Source organism: Desmodus rotundus, chromosome 2 (assembly GCF_022682495.2).
Source record: "Desmodus rotundus isolate HL8 chromosome 2, HLdesRot8A.1, whole genome shotgun sequence".
In the NCBI taxonomy this organism is placed as follows: domain Eukaryota; kingdom Metazoa; phylum Chordata; class Mammalia; order Chiroptera; family Phyllostomidae; genus Desmodus; species Desmodus rotundus.
The window spans coordinates 33,516,343-33,541,553 of record NC_071388.1 but is presented as its reverse complement, the minus strand read 5'-3'; the positions used below and the strand labels follow the sequence as shown (position 1 = coordinate 33,541,553).

Sequence of the window (25,211 nt, the reverse complement as noted above, 5' to 3'; positions counted from 1 at the left end):
GATGTTACAGATGTTCTTTACCTTAAGCACATGATGCATGAATTACGTTGTTAAATGCAAATGTTTGACCCATAGAATAAGAACTGTCTTAATCACTAATAAATTACTCAAACTAATTTCAGATCTTGACACGGGATAACACGCCATGCTTTTGCTATAGGCTATTAAGATTTTGTGACCATTTCATGCTTACACTCAAAGACAATGTAAGTGTAAAGGTTTGATTACACTGCCCACACAGATTGTTCTTAATAGGAGACAAGTTAATTTCTAGCTATGCCAGAGTGCTCGTTTTGTCCATACTGCTTATATCCTGCTACAGCAGGCACCAAAAATTGACACTCACTAACTCTGTGTTAAAAGATTCAATCCTGGATAACCAAAATCGTTCAACCCTGGGCAACTGTTAAGGACTTGGCACTTCAAGAACAAGCAGATTTTAACTCAACATTTACACATGTGTGTACATCCACTTCAATGAAACCTGCAAACAGATACAGATATACAGATACAATATATCTAGACATTCCTCTAACAAAGAATAACATTTCCACTCAAAAAAAAACCCACTAAGGAGAATGCTTATATATTTCTTTTTTTAGGTATCCACTCCTATTCCATAAGACTTTTCTTCCCTGATATGCCTTCTTCTTGTCAGTTTAGAATAAAAATTATAGCTGACAGTTAGAAGTTTTTTAAAATTAAGTGGAAATGTGAAAGTTCCTGTAGCCGGAAGGATAACGTAAAACTGAGTGAAGTGTTGCTCCACACTGTGGCACACGAAGTGTCCATAAAGGTGTCACATTTAAGTAACGGAAAGCTTCCATTTGAACTCCAAGACAAAAAGACTTGAAGACTTGAAAAATGTCAACTTTTCTCTCCAAACTGCAAAAGAAGTATGGGGGCGGGGGCCAGTTGGAGAAAGGCATTTCATCCACCCCCAGAAGAAATGTGGGCACATTCAGAGACGCCCACGCCATGAGGGCGTAAATAAGCACCACTGGTGCAGGTGGTTCTGAGCCCAGTCGCCCCCACAGGGCAGGTCCTCGAATAAAGACATCCCCTCCAACATCGTTTGTTAGAACGATGAAATGCCATAAGCACTTAACTATTTTTAAATCGATTAGCCTATGATAAAGTTGGTGTCGCTGCAGGTCCAAGAACCTAACCCCAACGTTAAGGGAGGACTCGCTGTATTTAGACAGGTCCAGAAAGCAGTATCACAACACAGACTATCTTCTATATCTTTTTGTTGTTGTTGTTGTTGTTGTTGTTAATCCTAACCCTTGTCCAATTAGGATAGTGAGCACAAAAAGTTTACGTTGAGACACATGAATTACGTTGTTAAATGCAAATGTTTGACCCATAGAATAAGAACTGCCTTAATCACTAAGAATAAATTACTCAAACTAATTTCAGATCTTGACATGGGATAACACTATGGTTTACACTGTAGGACAAATACTTTTCTAAAAGACCAGATTCCACGTACTTTATGGAAATATGCAACAATGTATCTAACACCCATCACTTGCTCCCTGTCTCCAGTGTGTGCCTCACTGGTCAGCAATTCACAGCTATTTCCCTAAACATCTCTAATTTCTGTTCCCACTTCCACACCCCGGTACCACTGACCTTACTCAGGCATTCTTCTCCTCCTCCCTGCCCTCCCTGTGGCCTATCTCACCACCTCTGCCACCCTTCAATCAACACTGTTGATGAAGAAAGAGCTCCATTTAATTCAGTAACCAGACTCATTTACAATTTAAAGTGTACTCCATGCATATATTCCTGGGTCTGGCAGTTTATGGAGACTTTACTGCTGCAGATAAATGCTATAACTTTTAACTGCATGAAAACATTAATAAAATATTAATGAGTAATCAAAATTTAAATATTTGCTAATAATACAAAAGATAAATATAAAGCTGTCTATCTTTTACTATTAAATAGCCTTAAAAATATTTTCCAAGGTGTTCCCAGACCACCCCTCACAAAAGGAAGAAGTTAACAAAAGAATGAACGTAATAATCATCCTCTCATGCTGTTTACAGGTGAGGAGCCAACTCATATACTGGACTTCTTCAGAATTACTGTTTGTTTTCAGAAACATTCTCATGCATATATTGCCTTAATCTGAGGAACTGAGAAAATAACCAAATTTAACTACTTAAACACAGTTGTATTATCTTAATTTCAGGAACTGGGGGTAAAAGTAACCAAATTTAACTACGTAATTAAGCACAGTTACAAACAAAAAGAAAAAAGGACCTGTGTGAATTAACTAAGAAAAATTTTCCATCGTTTTGACATGAAGTTTTAGCAGCGTATTAGGAAATGACTTGCCCTTATTCTGAATGCCTAGTTAACTCTGGTTAGACAGACGTAAGGATAGAAAGATCACTAAGATTTGACCTCTGCCCTTGAAGAACCCTTTACGGTCATTCTTTTAAAACCTTTCTAGGATGAAATTTTCTGTTTCAAGTTCTCTAAGTGTAAAAACAAGAGTAAAATATACAGAAAGAATAAAGCAAGAAATAGACGACTACAAGGTGCGAAATAAAATGTGGCAGGCAACTGAGGTACCGTGGCTCTGTCAGCTGTCTGAATTACCTCCGTGCAGAGCTCTGCGACACTTAAGAGCTCCAAGCAGCGGTACCTTCAGAAACGACATTATAATCATTGTTTAACAAGCCTGAAAGACAAAAGGCCACAGGAGCTAAATTCCTATTGCATAACTTTTAAATGTATTATTTTTGAAGCACTATGACTAAAATGTGAAGGCATCTTAAAAAAAAATCCTAACCAATAACTCAAGTTCACAGAGGCTTTCCTGAAATGCAGAGAAGGACAGGTAACAAAAATGAAGAGGGGTCGAATGTCTAGCTGTAATGGCTAGGACCTATTAACGGTTGTTATTTACTGTACCCTTACGACGACGCAGACATTGTTCCATCCAAGTGCTTTCTACGCAATATGTCATTTAATCCTAGTACCAGTGCTTAAGACCTATGCTATTTTTATAATATACAACTAATATGCAGGGAATTTCTAAGCCACACAATCTCACTCCAAAATGCATAATGATCTTACCAATATGTCTCACTCCCCTTCAGTACTGCCTAAGAGCACAATGCATTTGAGATTAAAAGTATGGAATTTAGAAATTTAATTATAAAAGGCAAGTCCCGAGGAAGAGAAAGCATACCACAGGCACTCCTTTGCAGGCCTGTCTAAGTATGGCTGTTCAGACATGGTGTGAGAGTTTGCTTCTAATCCAAAAGAAAAGCAGCAAATAAAGCTTCAACTATGAGAAAACTTACTTTAAATGCAGGGAACACCAGGCCCACTGTTTTATACACGAGGCTATATCTGAACAATATATACACTCCCCACCTGAAATGTCTGAACTGGTGCCATCGCCATCAACCCCACAACAGCAAGCACGAGAGCAGTGAAGTGGAGGCTAAACGCCAACTCGCCCCCACAAGTAAGGTAATCGAGCGACTGCCGGTGAGTGATCGGGACGTCACTTTAGAATAAAGGTAATCAGCAAAGCTGTGTACATTAATTGACGATGATGATGATGATGACGACAATGGTACTAACAATGGATCATCTCATAACCTTTTGTATAGATATTAGCAACTATTCCCAGTTTAAGAAAGGAAACAGGCTAAAAGGCTAAGCATTGGCTAGCAAACCAGGGGATTCACACTTTACTATTAAAATATAATTTTCATAACTTCTAACAAATCAAATCATCAAAACTACTTGGAGAAAAAAGCTACAGAAAGTCTGACAATATATTATTGGGTGAAGTTTGGGTCCTAGTTATATAAACGTAACAATAGGTATAAACTATCAAGGTAACTAGGAAGGGCAGAAGGAAAAAAGCAGCAAGAAGCAGACACACTGGGTAGCAGACGTCAACAGAGAGGGACATCTTTCCTCCTGGGAAGCAACGCAGTGTGGCACCCAGTCTCCGTACATCAACCTTGTCAGGACAACTGCATGGACAATCGCAGACTTTCCTCCCACCCCTCCCATAAGCGGGACTTTCAGCTCCACATCTGTCAGTATTTACCAACTCTTGTGGAGACTGCCCTGCTGATAATCTTCCAGCTACTCAGCAGCAGGCTGTGTTTGGAAGAGGCCTATCAGGTCAGCATACAGAATGCCTGTTTACAACAAATGGCTGTGCATGCCCATGTATGAAAGAAAAGCCAAATCAGTGTCCAAAATAAAGCCCCCAGACATTTCAAAGATCAGGTATATGATTTTTCGTCAATATTACCCATACACACACGACTGATTTGTCCTCATGCTAACTAACAGGTAAAAATTATAAAATGAGCTGGCAAGTTGGTGGGTAATTCAGCTTCTAGAAACTCAGACTCTCTCAGCTTCACTGGAGGACTGAGAACTAACTCTCACCAAATACAGCTTTGAATCAATCAGAAAAAGATGAGCGGGACTGGGGATAGCCTGAGGAAAGGCTGCAATATTTTCAATTCTAAAACATTTTTCAAGTAAAGCCAAACTGTTCAAAATAACATTTCAGACCAGCAATTCCTCACAAAACCCTTCCAAATGCAAAAGAAAATGGTTTCCAATGCAATTTCTTATACAGAAAAGAAGCTCTCAAAATCCTAATCTTGTAATAGGCAAAAATATTTCCACTAATAATACAGACATTCTACAAATTATTAGTCAAATAACAATCAATTAAATCTTCAATGTGATGAAATTTTGCAAAGATTAGGAAGGATTTAAAGCATTTATACTACAATAATTTCACTTTTAAACCATTCAAATGTTTTTGATGAAAAACTTGTTTGCAAATTTAGCCATGGCAAGGATTCAATTGATGTTGGAAGACAGACTTCATTTGCAATAGGTTCTCTCCTTTGGTTTTTAAGCCAGTAAAATAGAAATTTCACATTTATATGCACAGTCTGCTTTCAAGCAATGGACTATATAGAAGCTTTGCTTGTGAAATCATAGGGGACCTCAGCTTGTGAACCCTGGCTATGACACCACTCATGTCATTTCTCAACAAAGCAAGAGACAAGGACAGTTCCCTAGGACCCGTCATCAAATTCTTAGAATGGCAGGTCAGTGTTTGAATGTGCCAAGTAAGTCCAATAAATGCCCTTAAAGTACAAAATGAGGGGTGAAAAGCAACATGAAGGCCGCTGTGGCAGTCTGGATGCTGAATCATACAAGGAGGGGAGGGGGGTGGGAGACACACAGGGAGGCTCAGAAATGTGGAAGTGCTCTCAATGGCATCATTCACAGAGCCCGGGAGCAGGGCGCAGCGCTCATCAATGGTCTGGTTCCCACACGCACTGGCCAGGGAGAGAGTCACGGAGCAGGAGGCGGGGACAAGTTTCCCATTCCAAAGGCAGCTAAGCTACAGCCATCTCACAGCAGGGCGCTCTGTGAGTTTCCCCCTACCATACACTCCGCTGTCATTTCAGGGTCTCAACCAACTTCACCCTCCGTCAGCACAGTGAACCGTCTCTGTAAAAGATGTCTAAATTATCGTGGGCCAAAAAAAAAGTTAGCGATGAAGGATCTTTAAATATTATTATTAGAATGAGGGTGATTTCCAAAAATCTTTTTAACCTGTTTTATCTTACGGAAGCACCATGACATCCACCTGTTTTCTTCAGGCTCTCGATTTGCATGTAACAGTCTTAAAACACAAATAAAAACTGCAGTATTACTACAGGGTCAAAAAGGAAGTTCTTTAGACTCTAAATATGTTTCTCTATAGAAAACAGATTAGCTTCAATTATCAATGTATTTGGATTTGAAAGTTCTTCTACAGAGACTTTTGAGACCACTAAAGGCACTTGACTAAACATCTTTAAGCTCCTGGGACAATACTAAAATTTAAAAGAAAAATCATCGCATTTGATGTAATGCCCACAGCCAGTCAAGGGCCTAGTCATTAATTATCATCAGGCTGTGTGCTGGGGCATAAGGTAGAGGACACTGCTTCCTTGGCAGCTGAGTTCACAGTCTAATTCAAGGGCTAAGGAAAGATTTGTGCAGATAGCCAGGCTGTTATATGTAGTGCTACCTTCACCTGCCCCACCTAGAAATGCAGAGAAAGGTCAGAATGAAACGGAGTGGTCCGGGATGGCTCCTGGAGGAGACAGACTAGAGCCTTAAAGGAAGTGTGGTATTTGTTTTGGCTGAAGGATCTTTCAGGGAGCAGAGAAACGGCCCAGATAAAAAGACTGCATGTGCAGGCAGGAAGGAAGGCTGCACTGCCAGCACCTCAATCCAGACAAGGATATGAAAATAATGAGAGACTTGCAGCTGCCCAGTATTAATTCCTGACTTTAAGCAAAGGCAAGAATTCATATTGATTGCTCAGATTCCTCTATTCTCTAACAATCAGCTCTTTATACACCTTCATCTAGCCTAGGAAAGAAAAATCTTTTCTCTAGGATGCCATAGGTATATAGTACAGCCTCCAAGTGAGAAATAAACTATGACCTTTTGTGGCCCCTTCAAGATCTATGATTCATGTTTCATGGGAAATATAGAGAAATACTTCATTAGAAATGAATCTGCTATCACAGCATAGTGTATGTTTCCTGTGTTTTTATTCCTTCATTATCACCAAGGTCATTCCCATGAAAACAGAATCTTGTTTTTTCCCCAGAGTAACCATATTTGTTATATTAATTTGCTTGAAGTTCCAAAATGCTTTTGCAGAGCATCAAAATGAGTTTCTGAGGTCGTTCTAGTGATGCTATAAATGTCCCATAGAAAAAATTACTAGGGTAACAAATGCAACTACAAGCAAAGGGGGTTAACTTGATATGGTGTAATTTCAAAGTTTCCAGGAAGGCCCAGCAAGCAAATCCACTGCCTGCCCCTAATCTCCCCCTCATGGATCCCTAAGCTGCTGGCTAGTGTTGAAATAGCAAAATCCTTAAGTTGATAGTTTCAACCATAGCATAAGCAATAGATATGACTTCAAAATTTCCAGGAAGGCCACCACCACCAACGGACTACCACCCTCAAACCACTTCCCCACCTGCTGGCTGGTGTTGAATGAGCAAATAGAGCTTTGCTCTCTTAATTTTAATATCTAGTAAAATGCAAATGATACTTTCAGGAGTTTCCAATTACAATATGACTCCATTTCAAATTTTTCCTAATAGGTTTTTTAAAGGCAAGCGGAAAAGACTGCCTCCCACTGTATAGTCCTCTCCCATTGTACCCCTTCTCTGCCAGCGGCTAGCAGCCCCACCCAGAAGTTCAGCCCACTCATACTCGGGGCCCAATCCTGACTTGGGACTGAAATAATTTAGAGAGTTCTAAATCAATACTCCCTGTCTCCATGGCCTGCTCTTACTCTGTTAAAGACCCAGTCTCTACCACCCACTTTTGTTCTGCAAACCATCTCTATCTCATCCTGGCCATCAGTACTCATCCTGGTATCTTTCCCAGAATCCTATTGCAGGAACAGGAACCCACCTTGCTCTTCTCACATGCCCAAGAAGACTGGAGCCCTACTCTCTGAGTTCATGCTTCCATGCCCAGAGCAATAAAGATCTCAAACTCTGGAGTCAGACATATAGAGATGAAAACTCGATTGCCTCTTTCCAGCTATGTGACTTCATGTGCGTGGACTAACCTCTACAGGCCTCGGCTTCCTCATGTGTACATATCATACCCATTAAATAAGAGCTGAATAAATATTAACAATGACAGGATATTAATCACAGTGAAGGGATAATAACTTGTATTGGACTTTGCAAATACATTGTCCATTTCCACATTCTATGGTGATATGCTCCACCCACCTGGAGTCAAGCATTCACTAACTCATGTGGGAATTAGTCAAAGGAAGGCTTTGGGGATGGGTGCAGGCAGCCTGAGTGATCACCTGTCCGCACTAGCGGCCGTCTACAGGTCTGGGCTCAGTTTCTTCCAGATTTCGCAGTTCACCCTGTGGCCCCTGTGCTTCCCAAGCCCTAGAAAACCATGTGATTCCAGGTCCTAGTCCCTCTCATCCTGTCCTGTGTCATTTCAACTAATTGGCCCAATACCACCATGCCCCAAACAAAGATAACTATAGGGTCTGGGTATTCAGAGGAGAACAAAGAATAGGAAGGCTGGGGAAGCCAAAGATAAATGGCTCCACAATTCTGCTTTAGTCAAAGGCATTTTTGAAATCACTGGAAGGGGTGTTAGTGTCATTTATCTCCAAGTATCTTCATGAATAAATACAAAGCTCTCATTGTGAACAGAGGAACATACTTGCAACATTCCCTGTAGAATACACCAGTTACTGACATGGGCTCAGAAAAAAAGTGGGGGAGAGGCTAATCAGATGCACACACATACACACACATACACATCAACACACACACTCCTCAGACACCAAAAAGTAAAAAGCAGGTGGCATGAAAGTGTGGGTTTTATAGATGTTGATTTATTCAGCAATTTGCTTTTATAGATTCTATTACACATACGCAGGTGTAGAGGGACGCCGTCTACCTGCCAATTCATAAGGCTCTAGTGGTACCATGCCCAGAGGCTTACCTGCTTTCTTACTGAACCGAAAACACAGTTCTATTCCAACAGGTGAAGTGAGTTTTCAGATAGACTGTCTAACTATGTGAGTTTTTTAAAGATACAGAGTGGAGTCTGAGTTTTATTTATTGATAATATCCATTTATCAAAGTACTAGAAAGAAATAAAAGATTCTATATCCCACACTATTTTAAAATATTCACTTCCTCTCTTCTTTAACCTGAAGTTTCTTTCTATGATTTACCTACAAAAACTAGTTTTGGTTTTTAAACAGTTTTAGAACACCACAGATGAATTTCAGTGATGCGATAGTCAGAAAAATGCAATCAGTAAAAATCACTGACAAAATGGTTAAGTCATTTCAAATTAACTGCAGTTAAAACTCATTAGGCTTGAACCTTTGAAAATACACTCATTTCTCAAAAAAAGGTGTATTCCTAAATGTGTATTCATAAAGGTACAAAATAAGCAGTGAACTTACAAAGCAGCATGCTCTATTATGCAAAGCAATAGAAAAATCAACTTTTTCCATGCAGTTTTATTACAGAAAAACAAATTAAAGGGCATTTCCCCTCATATTGGTAAGCAAGTCCAGGAATTAAAAACAAGCCCTATGGTCAGATTCCAGTCTAATCAATAACCTGGCATTGAACTTAACTACATGTCAATTTACCATAAGTCCAATCACTGCCCAAAATAGCAGTCACAAATAGTGCTCTCTGACACAGCAGTGTTTGCAGGCTGATACGGATCTGGGTGGATCTTCCCACACAGAACTACATATGGGTCAGAGTACCTAAGTCATTTCTCCACAGAGTGAACTCAGAGAGGAGGCGCTGGTGTGGTACAAGCGAGAAATTAACTGAAATGCCCTATGAGCTGCACACATTTAAACAATGAAACCCAAGGAGCCTCACTTACACCTAGAACTTTTTTAGATGACAAGATTCAGGACTCTGAACTGATGCTATAACGGAGTAATTACAATGCTATAAATGGAAATCTTGGGAGAGGGTATTTTGCATACGGGAGGGACATGAATTATTGGGGGTGCTGGAGTGGACAGTGGTGGACAGCTTTCTAAGATGGCCCCAAAGATTCCTGCCTGCTGGTACTCAAGCCTTGTGTAACCCCCTTTCTTGAGGGGGCTGGACCTAGTACTTCCTCTTGCCCTCTAGCTACTGCTATGATGAAGCCAGCAGCAATAATGTAAGTGCCCCCATGGTGAGGCCACTTAGCAAGAAACTGAAGGAAGCCCCCAGCCAACAGCTGCCGGAAAACGAAACCCTGCCAACCACCACTTGAGCGAGGCTGGAAACAGACAGACCCTCAGACATGCCTTACAAAGGCTGCAGCTCTAGCCCACACCTAGACTGTGGTGTTGAGAGGCCTAGAGCCACAGGACACGGCGAGGCTGTGCCCAAGCTCCTGGCACTCAGAAACTATAAGATAATAAATGTTGTTTTAAGCCACCAAACTTGGCAGTAATCTGTTAATAATTAACTAACAGATAGCTGATACAGATTTTACCTCTAAAAACATCATTTGGATAGTAACGCAATATATATTTAAAACTTTTATCTAATTTAAAAAACTTCTCAATTGTAATTTTAGGGTCTTTTAAAATCTCTGTATTTTTCAGGTCTATCAAATTCCATAATATATGAAGCCTCTGCCTTCCCAAGTTAAATGAATCACTTAAAAGTCAATAGAATACTAGAGGAATTTAACTTTGTCCCTTATATATCAGAGCCTACATCAGCATTAAGTAGTCCCTACTTGATAGAAAGAAAAGGAAAAAAAAAATCCAAAATAAATTTTACCTCTAAAAAAATCACAGGTAGACACAGAGAAAAACCTCACTTTCTTAAATTAGTAAAGGAAAACTCCTTTGATTTGACTTCCAAAAAACTTCTTACCTTGAATGCACTGAAGTGTTCCATCCTCCGCTCTTATTGTAAAAGTCTCACCTGGATTAACTTGAACGAGAATAACCTGCCAAAGTAACACATTAATTTCAATTTAATATTAGAACGTCTGGGATTTTTCTTCAACGTTTTATTACTAAATTCATGTACTAGACAGGACACATGTGGCACAAAATCTTGTATAAACATAAAACCTAGGACATGTCTTAGATCTGGTTCAAAGCGGAAGCGGGTGGGGGCAGTAAGTACAGGCATTTGAATTTAGCTACGTGAATTCTCTAGTGTTGCTTATGATGTGATTTAACTAAAAAATTCAATTTTAAGATACTTTTTCATTTTGCTCTTTCACTGATTCAGAAATGACAGTTATAAAAGAAAAAAGACCAGAAACCATACTTACAAAGGAAAATACCACAGAAAAATGAGGTTCTGACCTAAGACTGTTGCATACTATTCCCAAGTATCTATTACTGACATGGATTATATGATTCTTTTGTGTAACAATAGAAAGCAATTTCTTCAAAAAAGTTTGGGAAAAGTACCTGGTCTATAGGATCTGGAATAATAAAGAACAGTACAAAATAAAAAGCTATTCAACTAGGTCCCACCAAACACTCAGATTTTTAAGTCCGTTAGTAAATGTCGGCGTCTCAGTCACATGAGCGTACGTATGACAACTCCCGAAGGACTGGGCCACACACAGCAGCGGCAGAGGATTTCTTTCCAGAGCCTCCCAGTGTTAGTTCTAATCTAACTTAGTTCCTTTAGATAGGAGAGGAAAAATCACTAATTTATGTGTAAGTACAAATTAAAGAATGTAATCCAAGCTTAAAAACTGTACGTAAAAATCATCATGTGCAAGGCTGACACTAATACAATCATTACTATATATTTCTAGAAATTGACAAGGTGTCAGTGATATTCATCTTACAGTTCTTGGACCAAGCCTCCTCCCTCCCTTGACACCATCCACACACATTCACCCTGTCTGCACCATTCACCCCCTCATCTCTGCCTACCACCCGCCTTACTCTTTCCCCAACTGGCTAAGGCCTACTCATCCTTGTGAGCCTCAGGAATGGCATTTGACTCTCAGGAAAGGTCAGGACCCCAACAATATATATGTTCTCCAAAAACAAACAAACACTCCACTTCTCCTTCCTAGAATTGCAATTGCAATTAACTAACTAAGCAATTATATTAGTGCCTATTCTTTAATCTAGGCTCTAAAAGCACAAGATCTAGCACAGAATACATATTCAAAACTGTATCTGGCATAGAATAAGTGCTTGATAACTATTTTTACTGAATAAATAAAAGTCATAAAACCTAAGAAACCATTGCAAATAATTATTTTAACTTAAAAATTAAGCTTTCTTTCCATGAAATTGAAAAACTTTATTTATGTATACACCATAACTTATTTGTTTTGAAAATTTATTTAGATTACATTAACTAGAGAAAACAGGACCACTCAGCTAAAAGTAGTCCAACCTTCATCCTTGGTGCTTCTCATTATCTTGAATTGTATCAGTTATTTCAAGGTGATATATTTTCCCTGTACCATACTGTGTCAATAATCTTTCAGTCTTAAGTATTCAAAACTCTCACCATTTTGAAAACTCAAAAGAAAATCCCTTGACGTCTATAGAGTGATTAAATCACTTTGATTGCTTTCTTGAAACTGAGCTTTTAAAGTCATTCCTAACATGAAAATTTTAACTTCATTTTTATATAAACATTGAACTGGACTACAATGGGATGAACAATACTCCAATAAAGAAAATTATCCATGTGTTTTTAAAAGTCCATAGACCAATTCTAACATCACTGTAATAGAGCAGAAACCACCTACTTTGTGTTCATACCTCTAGGGATAGGTCTAGAATACAGGGTCCGGCAAAAGTAAGGCCTGCTTGAGTGTGGTTGGTAGGGTAATAATATGAGTGTAATAATTTATAGTTTTAATTTGAACATGTCACCTAAAATGTCATATGGTGTGCTTAAGTGTGATAGTTATATTATAGAATTATATGCTTATGATTTTGTAATAAAATAGGGGCTTTATTTGTGCCAGAGCCTGTATATGCCTATAGAATTAATTAGTTGGAAAAAAAAAACATTGGGCATCAAGACTATGTCCCAGATACTCCTCGATAATCCCAAATTCATATACTGTTCCTCCACACTCATAACTGTCAGACAGGTCCTGAATGCTGGCTCTGAAAGTACAACTCACCAGAATTATCTAAGGTCCCAGGCAAGAAGAGGGATTGCTCACTCGGAGTATGTTTCAGATTCTGTCACAATACCTGCTTATTATATTGCATAAAAGTGTCTGTAACAGTTCCTTAGCCATCACTGACACCAGGCCACATTCAAAGAATGGCCCAAAAGCATCCAGCAACCAAAAGGCATTTATGCTTTCCTCTCTCTTCTTCTGACGAGGCCAATTCCAGACCCCCATTCCACTTCTTCAGGAAGAAAAAAGGATAGGTAAAGGGCTTTTAAGCATCATACTAAAATACCTCCCTTCAAATGTTTAGTTCCTGTAATGTTCCTTGCTGCTGAGTTGCTATGGCAACCAGATTATAATCTACCAAGTTACCTCAGAAACCAGGCAAATCTCCTGTGTCCCAATATCAATTTTTCTTAGTAAAAGCCAAAGTCATTATTTGAGCCAACCGTTTTCATCTTGGCACTGAGATATTTTAAATAAAAGCATTTTACATTACTGAAGCAGACTGACCTCCTTGCTGTTTTCACTGTCAATAAAGGAGAGATAAAAATAAAAATTTGACACACCCCAGCCCACTGATCTGTCCCTGACACCAGACATGAATGAGAAGGCGGCAGGAGGCTATGCATCACAGAGCCTTGAGGAACATGAGTCACACCCTGGCAGGCTCCCCGGCACTTCACCTTTTGTATCATACAAGTGTGTGTGTGTGTGTGTGTGTGTGTGTGTGTGCGAGCGTGTGTGTCTCTCTCTCTCCACCCCTCCCCCTGCCCCCTTGTCTTCCTCCTTCCCTCCTTCTTTCTCTAGCCAAAAAGCAGACATAACTGTTATAGGATCTTTTAAATACAGAATGGGAAACATAACATCACTGTCCAAACCTCATCATTTTTTGTCCAATCAAATAAGCATTTCCTGCTTTTCCAAAGTCAGCATTAAAACAACTCATGCTGCATTCTGTGTCTTGTCAAAGGAGTTAAAAAAAAAGGCAAAGATTTTAACCACTGATAGACTTTTGCCCCATAGATGTTAAAATAGAAGCATGTCAACCAAATTATGAGTATACTTCAGGCTACTATTGCTCCATCAGCTCTGTTTCAAATCTGTTAGTGCTACATGAACCAAGCAGCTTGTAATCACCAAAGGCAGTTTATCAAGGCTTAATGAAAAATAAGTGACCATTCTTTCAAAGTCTAAAGAAACAATCAAATGAGAGGTTGGATTAATATAATTGAGCAAAAGGCTAAACACAGCATCCTTGGAAAGCTTTACCCAAAAGACAAACTGTAACAGGTGTAACAACTTTCCTTAAAATTAAGTCTAAATCCAACTGTTTCTTACTTAATAGAAGAGGAACAGGAAAATTACTTTTGCAATTTAAATTTGGAGTGGTTGATTAACCACAAGATCAATAGTATCTAAGACTACTCCTGAAGGCAAATACCTAATTAATGCCTCAAATAAAAAATCACCAGCCACCTGCCTAAATAATCGCTGCCATTATGACAGGAGAGGAGATGCCATTTCACACTTGGAGCTTTTTCCAACTTGCCACTCTTTGTGAGACCTGCCTTCGACTTAGCTGTTTCACCTGTGAATGAACACTTCGCACGTGGAGCGAGCATTTGTGATCAGCCAACAAATACCTTTAGTGGACAAAGTGACACGACCTAAAAGCTGCAGAACAGTTCCATGTAAGAAAGGGTTCTATCCAGGAATATCTAACAACTTTTAAAAAGTGACCTTTGACTACATGAGAGGACTAGTAGCATCTTTGTGACCCCTCTCTCATATTCTCTCCCTCCCTCCCTCCATTTCCATATTCTCAAACTCCAGAGAAATCTTGGGAGAGCTCCGCCCAGCCCCCTACAGGACCTGAGCCATCCAACAACACACACCTCTGACACCCTGGTCTCTACAGACCACAGCCGACCTCAAGTAACACATTATTCATTGTCTCTCTTTTTTCCAGTCAAGAAAATGAGCTACAGATGACCAATAGTTATCTTTGTGGTAATAACATAACAAATAAAAAAAGTATCCCAAGATTTAAAACGTGAGCAGGTAAAACAGAAAGGTACTGGACCTGCTCACTTGTCCTACTTGAAGCCTGAATCCAAAGCTGGCAGAAAGAGAACACACAAGACCAGAAGCCCTCGAGGGTACTCGCACACTGGGTCAAGGCACAGGACAAGCATGGCATGTAGAACTCTTCCCTGGTCAACACCACCAACAGGACAAATGGTCATGTTTTGTTTCTTCCTGGGTTTTAGGACTCAATCTGTTTTAAAGCAAGGAGCAAGAATACTCCAATGCTCTGAAAAAAAAATTTTTTTAAAGATTTTATTTATTTAGTTTTAGAAGGGACGGGAGGGAGAGAGGGAGAGAAACATCAATGTGTGGTTGCGTATCACGTGCCCCCTACATGCCCACAAACCAGGCATGTGCCCTGACTGGGAATTGAACCAGCAACCCCTTGCTTTGCCGGCCGGCACTCAATCCTCTGAGCCACACGAGCCAGGGCAATGCTCCAAAATTTTTAATACTCTGATTTCCTCAAAAGAAGGAAGGTTCAAAAGTTGTCCACAGTAAGAGATCTTTTCATCTTTCAAACAGTTGTTTTTTCAACAATGAGAAACTGTATGCTCCTGCCAGGAAGTTATTACTAGTCAGATTTTACAAATAGGGAAAATGAGGCTTAAAGAGGATAAGGAACTGGTCTGAAGTCACAAAACTACAAAAGGACTGAGCTAGTACTGGACTCCAGCCCTGGCTGACCACAATGCACACTTTTTTCTTCTACATACAGCTTCCACCCCTCTGACAGGGGTAGGCATCACACAGTCAGTTCTCTATGGAGACACATAGTAAATAGCTCTAAGGAGAACAAGCTCTTAACTGGGTCAGAGGCATGTCACCAAAGACTGAGGACACACGTTCTCTTCTAGGAAATCTATGCTCACTCCCTGAGTCTGAACTCACTGCCATTGCAGCATTAGATGGTAAGGAATCCCACGACCACCAACAACCAGGGTGTTTTTATACTGCACAGGACTTATTCTCCTAAAGCCTTTGTCAAGACCTTGAATTCCCTTAGAATCGTCAGAAGAAGCAATGAGCTAGCCACTCAATTATCACAATCACTGGATGCCGTTTTTCTGGCCCACTAGTAGGCATAAGAAAAATAAAACATGACTCCTCAGAAGATTGCATCTTAAGCTTCTATGCCTCCCAAAAGCCACCTGTCATTAACAAAAAAGACAGGAATGGATTCGTGGGCAATCAAAGAAAAAGAAATCATGTGAACCAAAGAGGACATTTTTACATAGTGAAATTACTCCACTGACTAAAAATATAGCATTAACTTAAATGGGGAAAAAAAAGCAAAATGTAATACAGATGACCAAAACTAGGTTAAAAGCCTCTTTTAAGAGAACTACAAATGCCTGAGTCAAAAGTGTCAACTACAGGACTTCAAGATAAAAACCAAGAATATATAAGGCCAAAATTCCATGTAACTGTAAGGTAGTTTTCCCTGGGTAAGAGTAACTAACAGCTACCAAATACACTTGTGCTTTTGAAGTATGATTATGTTTAAATCTTTTTTTTTCATTTATTAAAAAAATGTTTAGAGTTGTTGAGTACCAAAAACAAAACACTTCTTTCTTTAGTTAAGAATTATGTTCACTGAGAACAAAATTTGGTTCCTGTCATCACCATTTCAGGGTGAATCCCTGTCAAAAATGTCCATCAAATGAAGTACAAGCCCTTTCTCATCCTCAGTTCCCCGCGTTCCCAAGCTAGGCTCTGGCCACACTGATGAGGAATCAGCAGTTCGGGCCACTTCTCAGTATGTGCTTTGCATACTGAATCTATAGAATGTCTCTCACATTGAGATACAGCTACCTCATGTCTGGTGTTGATTGGCTGAGACAGAGCAACATGATCCACACTGATGTGCTAATTAATGTCACACAACTCTGGAAAGCTGTGCATTGAACCTAAACAAACAACTCTACTGTCAGAATCTCAAGACCGGTGAAGAAACACATTTAACTGCCTGGATCCCAATATTCTACCATTATAATTTTAAGACCCATTTCAATGTTGGCCACCTTATTCATTTAACACTGTTCTACCCTCTAAGAAATAATCAGGAAATAATGTGCCCTGGCCCATGTGGCTTGGTTGGAGTGTAGTCCAATAAACCCAAAGGTTGTGGGTTTACTTACGGGTCAGGGCACATGCCTAGGTTGCAGCTTCTCTCTCCCATCGGCTCAAACGGCGACAACTGGTGGATGTTTCTCTCTCACACTGATACTTCTCTATCTTTCCTTCTCTCTCTTACAATTACACAAGCACATACATGGGGGACTAAATGATATAATATGTTTAGAATTCAGATGTGCTAGGATTTCAGTCTAATCTCATTTTAGTTTCAACCCATTTTTGAACTAATTATTTAAAAGTCAACTAAGATACCCAAGATACACAGTGAGAAGAGTAAATCAGAAAGATCGCACCCCCAATAAATTTAACTTAAAAAAAAAACATAAAAAAGAAAGATTATAGTTGAGTCCCAGCTCTGCTAAGTAAGACACTTCACCTTTCTAACCCTGTATTTTCATCTGAAAGAAGTGGTGATACCTACCTCCTATGTGTGTTTGAGAAGCACAGTGACCCCAGTACAGTCCTGGGGCCAGGCCTTACACATAGAATGTGCTCAGTAAATAACTTTCATTAATATTTCTTTTTCTTTACATTTCTACCAGTGGCAAAACTTCCAAATAATAAAAAAAGTGGCCTTTAATAAGCGAGTTTGTAAAATTTAAAAATTTTACTGAATCTGCCATGTTTCATGTTTTCAATAAGATCTTAAACCAGCCAATTCTCACCTCTGACCAGATTTTCCGTTTGGGGAACATTCTGGCTTTTCTTAAAGGCTCACCTCCCAACCGATGCACATTCCAGAGTCTGTTCAACTTCCATGGATCCAGGCAACAACAGTGACTTTGGAATCCATTCACAAAAGTTCTGAAATCCAAGCCCTTTACATCTACAAATGGGTTTGAATTACTTGGAAATGCTTCTAATTAAGATTATCATAATGAAAGTCAGCAATAAAAAGTAATAAAATAACACCACAATGGGCGGAAATTTCCTATTAAGTGCTCAGAACACCAAGAAAGGACCCTTTTCTGACCCTTAAGCTCCCTTCCCAAAGCAGCACACAGAAGAATTAAACTCGGCCAGATTCTCAAAGGGGCATTGGGCACTGGCCTTTCCAAACACTTAAGCAACTAGTTTGAGAGGTTATGCACCACACAATCCAGGAAAACAGAATTATGCAGCTGGATACTTTAGACCATTAAGGTTTTTTTTTTAAATGCTAAATTTAGGATTTCAAGGCAAATACATTGAAAATACTCTTCAAAAATGTCATGCTTTGAGGTTTTCCTCTCCAGATTTTGGTCCCAGCGCTTTGTAAGCAACGGTTGGGAAGCTCAGCGGCGCACTCGTACTCTCAGTCTTGGAAGAATGACGTCCTGAGTGCATGCACATGCCGACCCGCACAAATGAACAGATTAGTCCAATTCTTCCCTCAGTCTGCACCAAGTCCAAATTCAGGGCGGACACTAGTCTCCGCAGACAACACAGGGAAAACGTGACAAAAATTTTCCAGCCAGCCCCTCCCCTCCTCGCACGCCCTCAGCACATACAGGCAAACAGCCGATTCTATGCACGTCTCTAATTCAGGGCCAGTTTATGCACCATGACATCAGTGCAGTATAATGAGCCAAGTTTAAACTCCATCTGGGACAAATAATGTCCAGGCACACTGTGACTTCTTTTGTTTATATACACTGACTAAATATGTCTTGGTGGTAAATGAACTAACTCTTAAGATTGATTTCCCGAGGCCTCCAAAACAATATTCTGCACCCCTGAAGCAACTCCCTGCCTCCAGTTCTCTTTCCAAAACTATGCGTAAGTGATTCTTCACAGAACACTCGATTTTGAAACACATAATTAACATCTTGAGAAGAGTCAAAGTCCAAGCAGCCCTTCATCAATCTAAAAAAAAGGAAAAAAAATGAGGAACTGGCTAGCAAAAGGGTGTGGTATCGTGGCTCATGGTACAAATAATGCATGACAGAATTCCGTACCCCTGAGAACAGGAATTCCCAGAGGTGACAGACTTAAAGATGTCCATCACAAAGTGGCCATTTTCTTACTCTTCGAAGGATCAACTTAGTTTTATTTTTATTCTGGCATTACTTAAGAGAAATAATTATAAATTCAGAATGAAAAACAAACAATTTAATAGGTTCAAGTCTTACAACAAGTTTTTAGATTTCTTAAAACACAAAAACTGTGCCTCTGGGGTGATGTAATGTTTGAATGAAAATGAAAGGCGGGGTCTGGGAGGAAAAGAAGGCAGACAAAAAGGCCCCCTCCTATCTTCCAGGGTGAGTCTCCAGAGGAGGAACGCCTGCTACCCTTCTCTGGCCACCACCATCTCTCAGCAGCTGTTGACCCCAAAGGGAACCACTCCCCTGCTGCTAATCTCAGGGAGAGAACCATTCCCTAAGGAAAGAAAGGGAGCAGCTCCGTGACCTGGTCCTCAGATGACTTCACTCCCAACTCCTCCTCCAAATTCAACTGGTGCCTCCAGGCCTCAGACACTACCAGGACTGCTCAGTCTGCAATTCTCAGGAGCTCCTGAGTCAGAATCACGGCCACTTCCCAGAGTTAATATGAAGGTCACATAACAAACCACAAGTACTCTCCTTTGTGAATTTTACCATTTACTCCTGTGCAAACCCCAGTTCCATGTCTCTCCAGACTGCTTACCTCAACAGGACAACAGGGAGATGCCTAAACCAAGCAACCCACCATTCCTGGAACGTAGGACAAAAGTGAATTCGAGTCCCAGTGCTGTGCCTTGCCAGCTGCAAGTATTTATCCTTTCTGGCCTCTGGTTCTGTCTGTAAAAATGATCACTGCTTTACAGGGTCACGATCACTGGGTGAAATGATGTATGTGCTTTATCACCATTCCTAGCACCTCATATGCCCTCAAATAGTCCCTATTTCCTCCATCACGGAGAGAACAAAGAAATTAAAATATCAAATAAAAGCCATTCTTTCCAACAATTTAACTTATTGCCCACAAATAACCACCCAACTAAAAGTTGAAACTAAAAGGCTGCTGGTGATCAGCAAGCTTACAACATAACATTTACATTTGAAATAAATGCCAAAAATTTATTTAGACACTTGGAATTCTTTCAGTGTCAAAAACCTAACCTTCAATGTATGTTTTACATTGTTAAGGTGCTGAAATCGGTGCAAGAGTCAACCTTACAGAACCTTTTATTCTATACTCCTTGCTTGGTTTTGGGACAATTGTTGGAAGCTGAACTGCTGCCACCCTCCAGAGGAGGGACGCGCACCTGGTGTGAGGCTGCTCGTCCAGTGCCGGCAGCCTGCAGTGGCACCCTGTGCGGAGGCAGTCAATGAAGTGGGGAAACTCCCAGTGCCTGACCCCGAGTAAACCACTTCAAAAACGAGCTAGGAGAAGACTCTCAGAAGGAAACTGGGTGTGAACACCCATCTATGAAAGGATGATGTCCTCTTATCACCCAACTCCACCCTCAACTGATTCCCTAAAAATCATTAAAATGGGTATTATTCATAGATAGGGTCTGTTTTCCCATTTGAACGGTGAGAAAAAAATGGTTGCAATTTCTGTCTAATTCTCATTATATTCACCTTATATTACTTTTATTTTCGGTCATAATTAAAGCCACCAAGTAAATTATAAATAGTCATTCTATCAGAATACTTCTTATATGGACTTTTTGCAAAGGGGATGAAAAGACAGGTCTTAGACCCAGTCTGTCAACACAAATAAAAATTAAACTGGTCGAATCAGAAAAAATGAATGAGCAGCATAACTCTGGCCAATTTAGCTACCAAACAACTTCACTGTCCAACACATATGCTTCAGTGTATCATGGTTTCCCCCACAAACCAGAATACAACTCAATATTCCAACATAAAGACCAAAAAACTTTTTCTGAGGAAGTAACATGCTTCATTGATGAATTCTGGAACATTTTAATCACCCCTCCTAAAAATTAAAAGTCATGCAAGATAATTGGATAACAGCAAAAGTCTTTTTCTTTCCCAATCTAAGCTTTGACTCACAAAAATTGATTACCAATGTTTGAAAATAGTAGGACTGGTACCCTAAGGACAGGCTGACTGACACAAATACTCTAGTCAGCTTGCCCCCAAACCAGACGCCCAGCTCTCCACTACTTCCACTTCATTGCCCAATTATTTGCAAAGCAGAAACCCTTGGCAAGTAATTTTCAAAATGTAGACTGTCCATTTTACCCAAATGCGCACTACTGTATTGCCAGGAGCAAAGAACGGGCAGTAAAGAATAAATTCAGAAGAGGCAGGGTCAAATTAATTATTCTAGTTAATGATTGTGCTAAACACACCTGCTGCCCATAAAACAGTTCCTGCTCAGCAATGATGTGTTCTGATGGTCACCTGCTCAGGAAAAAGGCCCCAGGGCTGAGAAGAGTACCAACGCAGGCCTCGACACTGAGGTGACACATGAATTCTCTCTTCTGGAGGGCCACCGCAGCACAGCTGCAATTTCTTTCAACAGTAGAGCTGTTAAAAATCACTAAGAGGCACCTAATTCTGGCTAATCTCGATTTAAGTGAGGAAACTAATGCAATCTGAAGGCAGCTAAACCCAAAATCACCCAGATACAATAATGCAGCGCTTCGACAATCGGCTCCACGGCAGGCTGTTTTATTTTTTGCAACTGCATCTGGAACTTAAGAGATTAATGTTACTAATTTTATGCAGTTTGTTCCCTATTGCCATGTTTGGAGTGTAACACATAATTTACATATAGTCATATTTTTAAGTCAAACATGTAGACAAAAAAGAGCAGAGTGTGTATGGCTCTGGCTCTGTAGCTCCACTGGTTAGAGCATTGTCCCGATATGCCAAGGTCGCAGGTTTGATCCCCGGTCATGGCACATGCAAGAATCAACCAAAGAATGCATACGTAAGTGAAACAACAAAATTGATGTTTCCCTCCCTCTCTCTCTCTCTCTCTCTCTGTCCTTTCCTTTCTCTAAAATCAGTAAATAAAAAAAAAATTTTTTTAAAGCACAGAGTCTGACTACATGAAAACAGTTATGTGCAAACATATGTCTTAACACATTCTGGATGGAGAGTTGTCCCATTTTTAATTCCTCTGTGTGTGTATGTATATTTTTATTGCACGATGAGATGCATCAATGGCTGTCACATCGCATCCAATGTGACGAATACACACTCTACAGAAAAAATAATTGAAATCAGTGGTTGGAAATCTACCACAATTAATTTTATTCAGAGAGAAAGTTAATATAGAAATGATTTACATAAAAATGCCTCATCTAGGTAATACCAGGAAAAGACGACTTTAAAAATTTTCTATTTCAATACGTACTTCGAAGCCTTGATTCTTGGAAACTCTGGAAGAGACTGTAAACATAAGGATTTGCATCTCTGCCTGTACAATGATGATACCTCGCATCTGTGTTTAATGTCCCCCAACCAGTCTGTAAACAGTACAACCAAGGCGCCTGGTTGTTTCTTCTGCCCTTCCTCTGCTGTGGTGAGTGCTTGGCGTGGCACTGTTTAGGGGCTCGTTCAGTGTTCACTGGAAAGCAGAGGCCAAAAACAACAATGCAGGGGTCCAAACTTGGAAGGCATAACTGACACCCTCTATAGAATCACATGAACCGAAGCCCACACTAGTTCAGTTTACAAGTCATAAAGAAAGGAGAAAACTAAGAGGTTTAAAAATCACTTCATCAGTGCGATACACGATGAGTGTGCCAGAAAAAAAAATTAAATATTTTTGTTATATGTACAGCACAACATACATGAGCACAAGATGCAATTTCAGAGGTAAAAAAAGTTCACAATCTCCAGGTTCTGAACCCAGATGACCACGGAGCCCAGGCAAGCTGGGAAACTGAGTGAGGCGCACAGAGAGGGGCCTGAGGGCGACTGCCCCAGGGAGGGCAGCTGCGACTTTCTGCCAGTCCTTTGTCACCAAGTGCGAAGACGAGCCCAGTGTCATCAGATCTTCTGGGTCTTCCAGATACACGGAAAGATCCAGAACCGTACATAAATCTTCCATTTTTAAATTATTGGCACCTAATTTTTTTGTTAAGTGTGAAGGTTAAACAAAAAATGCTTGTGTGACAAACGCAACACGCAGTTTTCAAGCCCCAGTCCAGATGAATTAAATTCATTCCGTCCCTCCTTCATCTCTTCTGAAGGGTTTATTGAACGCTACCTCTGACGCCAGGCAAAGTGTGAACAAGAGACACAGTTCCTGTTCTCCTGAGTTTTCAGTGCAGCCAGCCAAACAGTGCACCGAGTTGAAAACAATCATAATGTTAAAACCGTGGCAGAGCTTTAAATTGCCACTATTTTGCAGTGCAACTTGCCACGCCAGTCTTTTTCCTTAATCCTCCCCCTTTTGAAGGCAGCTCAGTTTCTACCATTTGAAGGATACTGACTACATCTTGTATCTTATTATTATTGCCTCTGGCTAATTAAATTCTGAAGTGTCTCTCAACCCAGACAGCTCAGAGCTGTCATAATTATATGTCATATGTCATAATTATCATGGGTGCCACATATAACAACACCCTCTGATGATATAGCATCAACATTTTCCTTTTTGAGACTGAGATTATGCATAGGCTATGCCTTTTCGGAAGCCTTTGTAGTGAGAATTAGCAAGCCTAAGGCAAGGAGAACTGTAAAATGAGACTACAGACCTGGATAAACTCACACCCCTTTACAGTGCAAAGGGGGCCCTCAGAAGCAGGGGCCGCTGGAAAGTAACTCCGGTTGAGGGATGCTCACGCTCTGCACCTCTGCAGACTCAGACATTCTGAGGAACAGACAGCAGGGGGCTAAGTGTGGACCCCCCGGACTGGATGCTTCAGAGGACAGGCAGATTCACTAACAAGAATACTGAATAGAAGAGAGATTGTAGAATGCGCGGACACAGTTTGTTGGGTGTGGCACTGACTAGGTCTCCACTTGAAATACGCTATCCCTACAGAGTGTTCTCACTTCATAAATCAGAAACTGATTACATTATGCACAAAGCTTGAATAACAGTCCTAACTTCACTTCACCTGAGACCTCTGTCGAGGCTCAGCCTCCCCACAGACAATCTTCCTAGCCTGCTTTGGTCTCCTGCCCAGCCATCCCACTCCCTGCTCCATCCCTGCTCTGTGCTCCCAGGACTCGGTTATTTCCCCCAACCCCCCAACCTAAAAATCCAAGCCCCAGAGATGAGTCAATGCAGCCCTGGCGGGGGAGGGGTGTGTGTGTTACACTGCATTCTGCTACCCAGCTAGATTGCTCCCTCCTTTACGGCAAGAACAGGGTCTTGTCCATCTTTGTGGCACCAGCACCAATACAATGCTGGTGTAGCAGACATTTGATAAATGCTTATTAAAATGAGCAAATCCATTTTTCAGCCACTCCTTAATTCAGCCATAAAATCCTACTCTCTCATTCCTCCTTTCTACCCCAAATCTGGAAAAAAAAAGAGACTGACAATATCTTGACACCAGAGGTTTTTGTAAGTTTCAGCGGTAGAGAACGCAAAGGCAGTTTGTAATAACCGTTTTCTTTAAACTATTTGCACAAGTTATTCATTTTTCATACATCTTGATGTGGAAGACTCTAACACAAGACTGAGCTTCCCATACTTGGTTTTCCAAATCCAACATGTGACCAGCCTAATCCCTTCTACTTTCAAGCCGTGCCCCAGCTTCTAAACAGGATTCTATCATTAAAGGAGCTGTTATATGTTATTCAGCAGCAATAGGCTGCAGCCTCTACTTTAACTGCCAGCACCATCCTCATTTGAATATCCCTCTTTTCCCTGGGCAAACTTCCCAAGAACTGTTTATTCATTTTCCTACACCACACTGAGAGCTAAAACTCATTCTGGGTCCTCCTAAAACAGTGGCTATCAGGATGTTTAAAGAGTAAACTGGTGTGGTGAGAGGATCTGAACTACTGAATGCAAGGAGGAAGCTGTCAGGGGAAGAGCTATTAAGAAGATATCAACCAGAACAGAAAAGGTCACTGGATTAGCAGGAGAAGCACAGTTGATGTAAAAGACACGCTGATGACGAGCACCATCTGAATGTGGAAAGTTTTAATATGTTTAATGTGCTGCCTGGAAATGCGTGCTCAAAAGAATGCTCCAGGAAAACTGTGGCTGTGTATTCTGTCTAGGGGAAACAAAGGCTTTTAAAAAAGAAGAAACGAAAGGGAGGGGAACCTCACTCCCAGGCAAATGGCATGCTAAGTGCCGGTGGACAGGAATAGGCCAAGTCAAGAGAACTGGACACAGCTGAG

The 25,211-nt window shown here is 40.5% G+C and overlaps 1 protein-coding gene across 9 annotated transcripts in view; it reads right to left on the bottom strand.

The window, feature by feature from the left end:
- Positions 1 to 25,211, bottom strand: part of FNDC3B (fibronectin type III domain containing 3B) — a 319,350-nt gene that overhangs the window by 224,274 nt on the left and 69,865 nt on the right. For 8 of the 9 annotated variants that reach the window (XM_024563559.3, XM_053918082.2, XM_024563540.4 and 5 more), the window contains one exon: positions 10,485 to 10,560. The exons of the other annotated variant lie outside the window; for it this stretch is intronic. In XM_024563559.3, the coding sequence (XP_024419327.2) occupies positions 10,485 to 10,560 (76 nt within the window). The remainder of the gene's footprint in view (positions 1 to 10,484; positions 10,561 to 25,211) is intronic. 9 annotated transcript variants of the gene reach the window in all.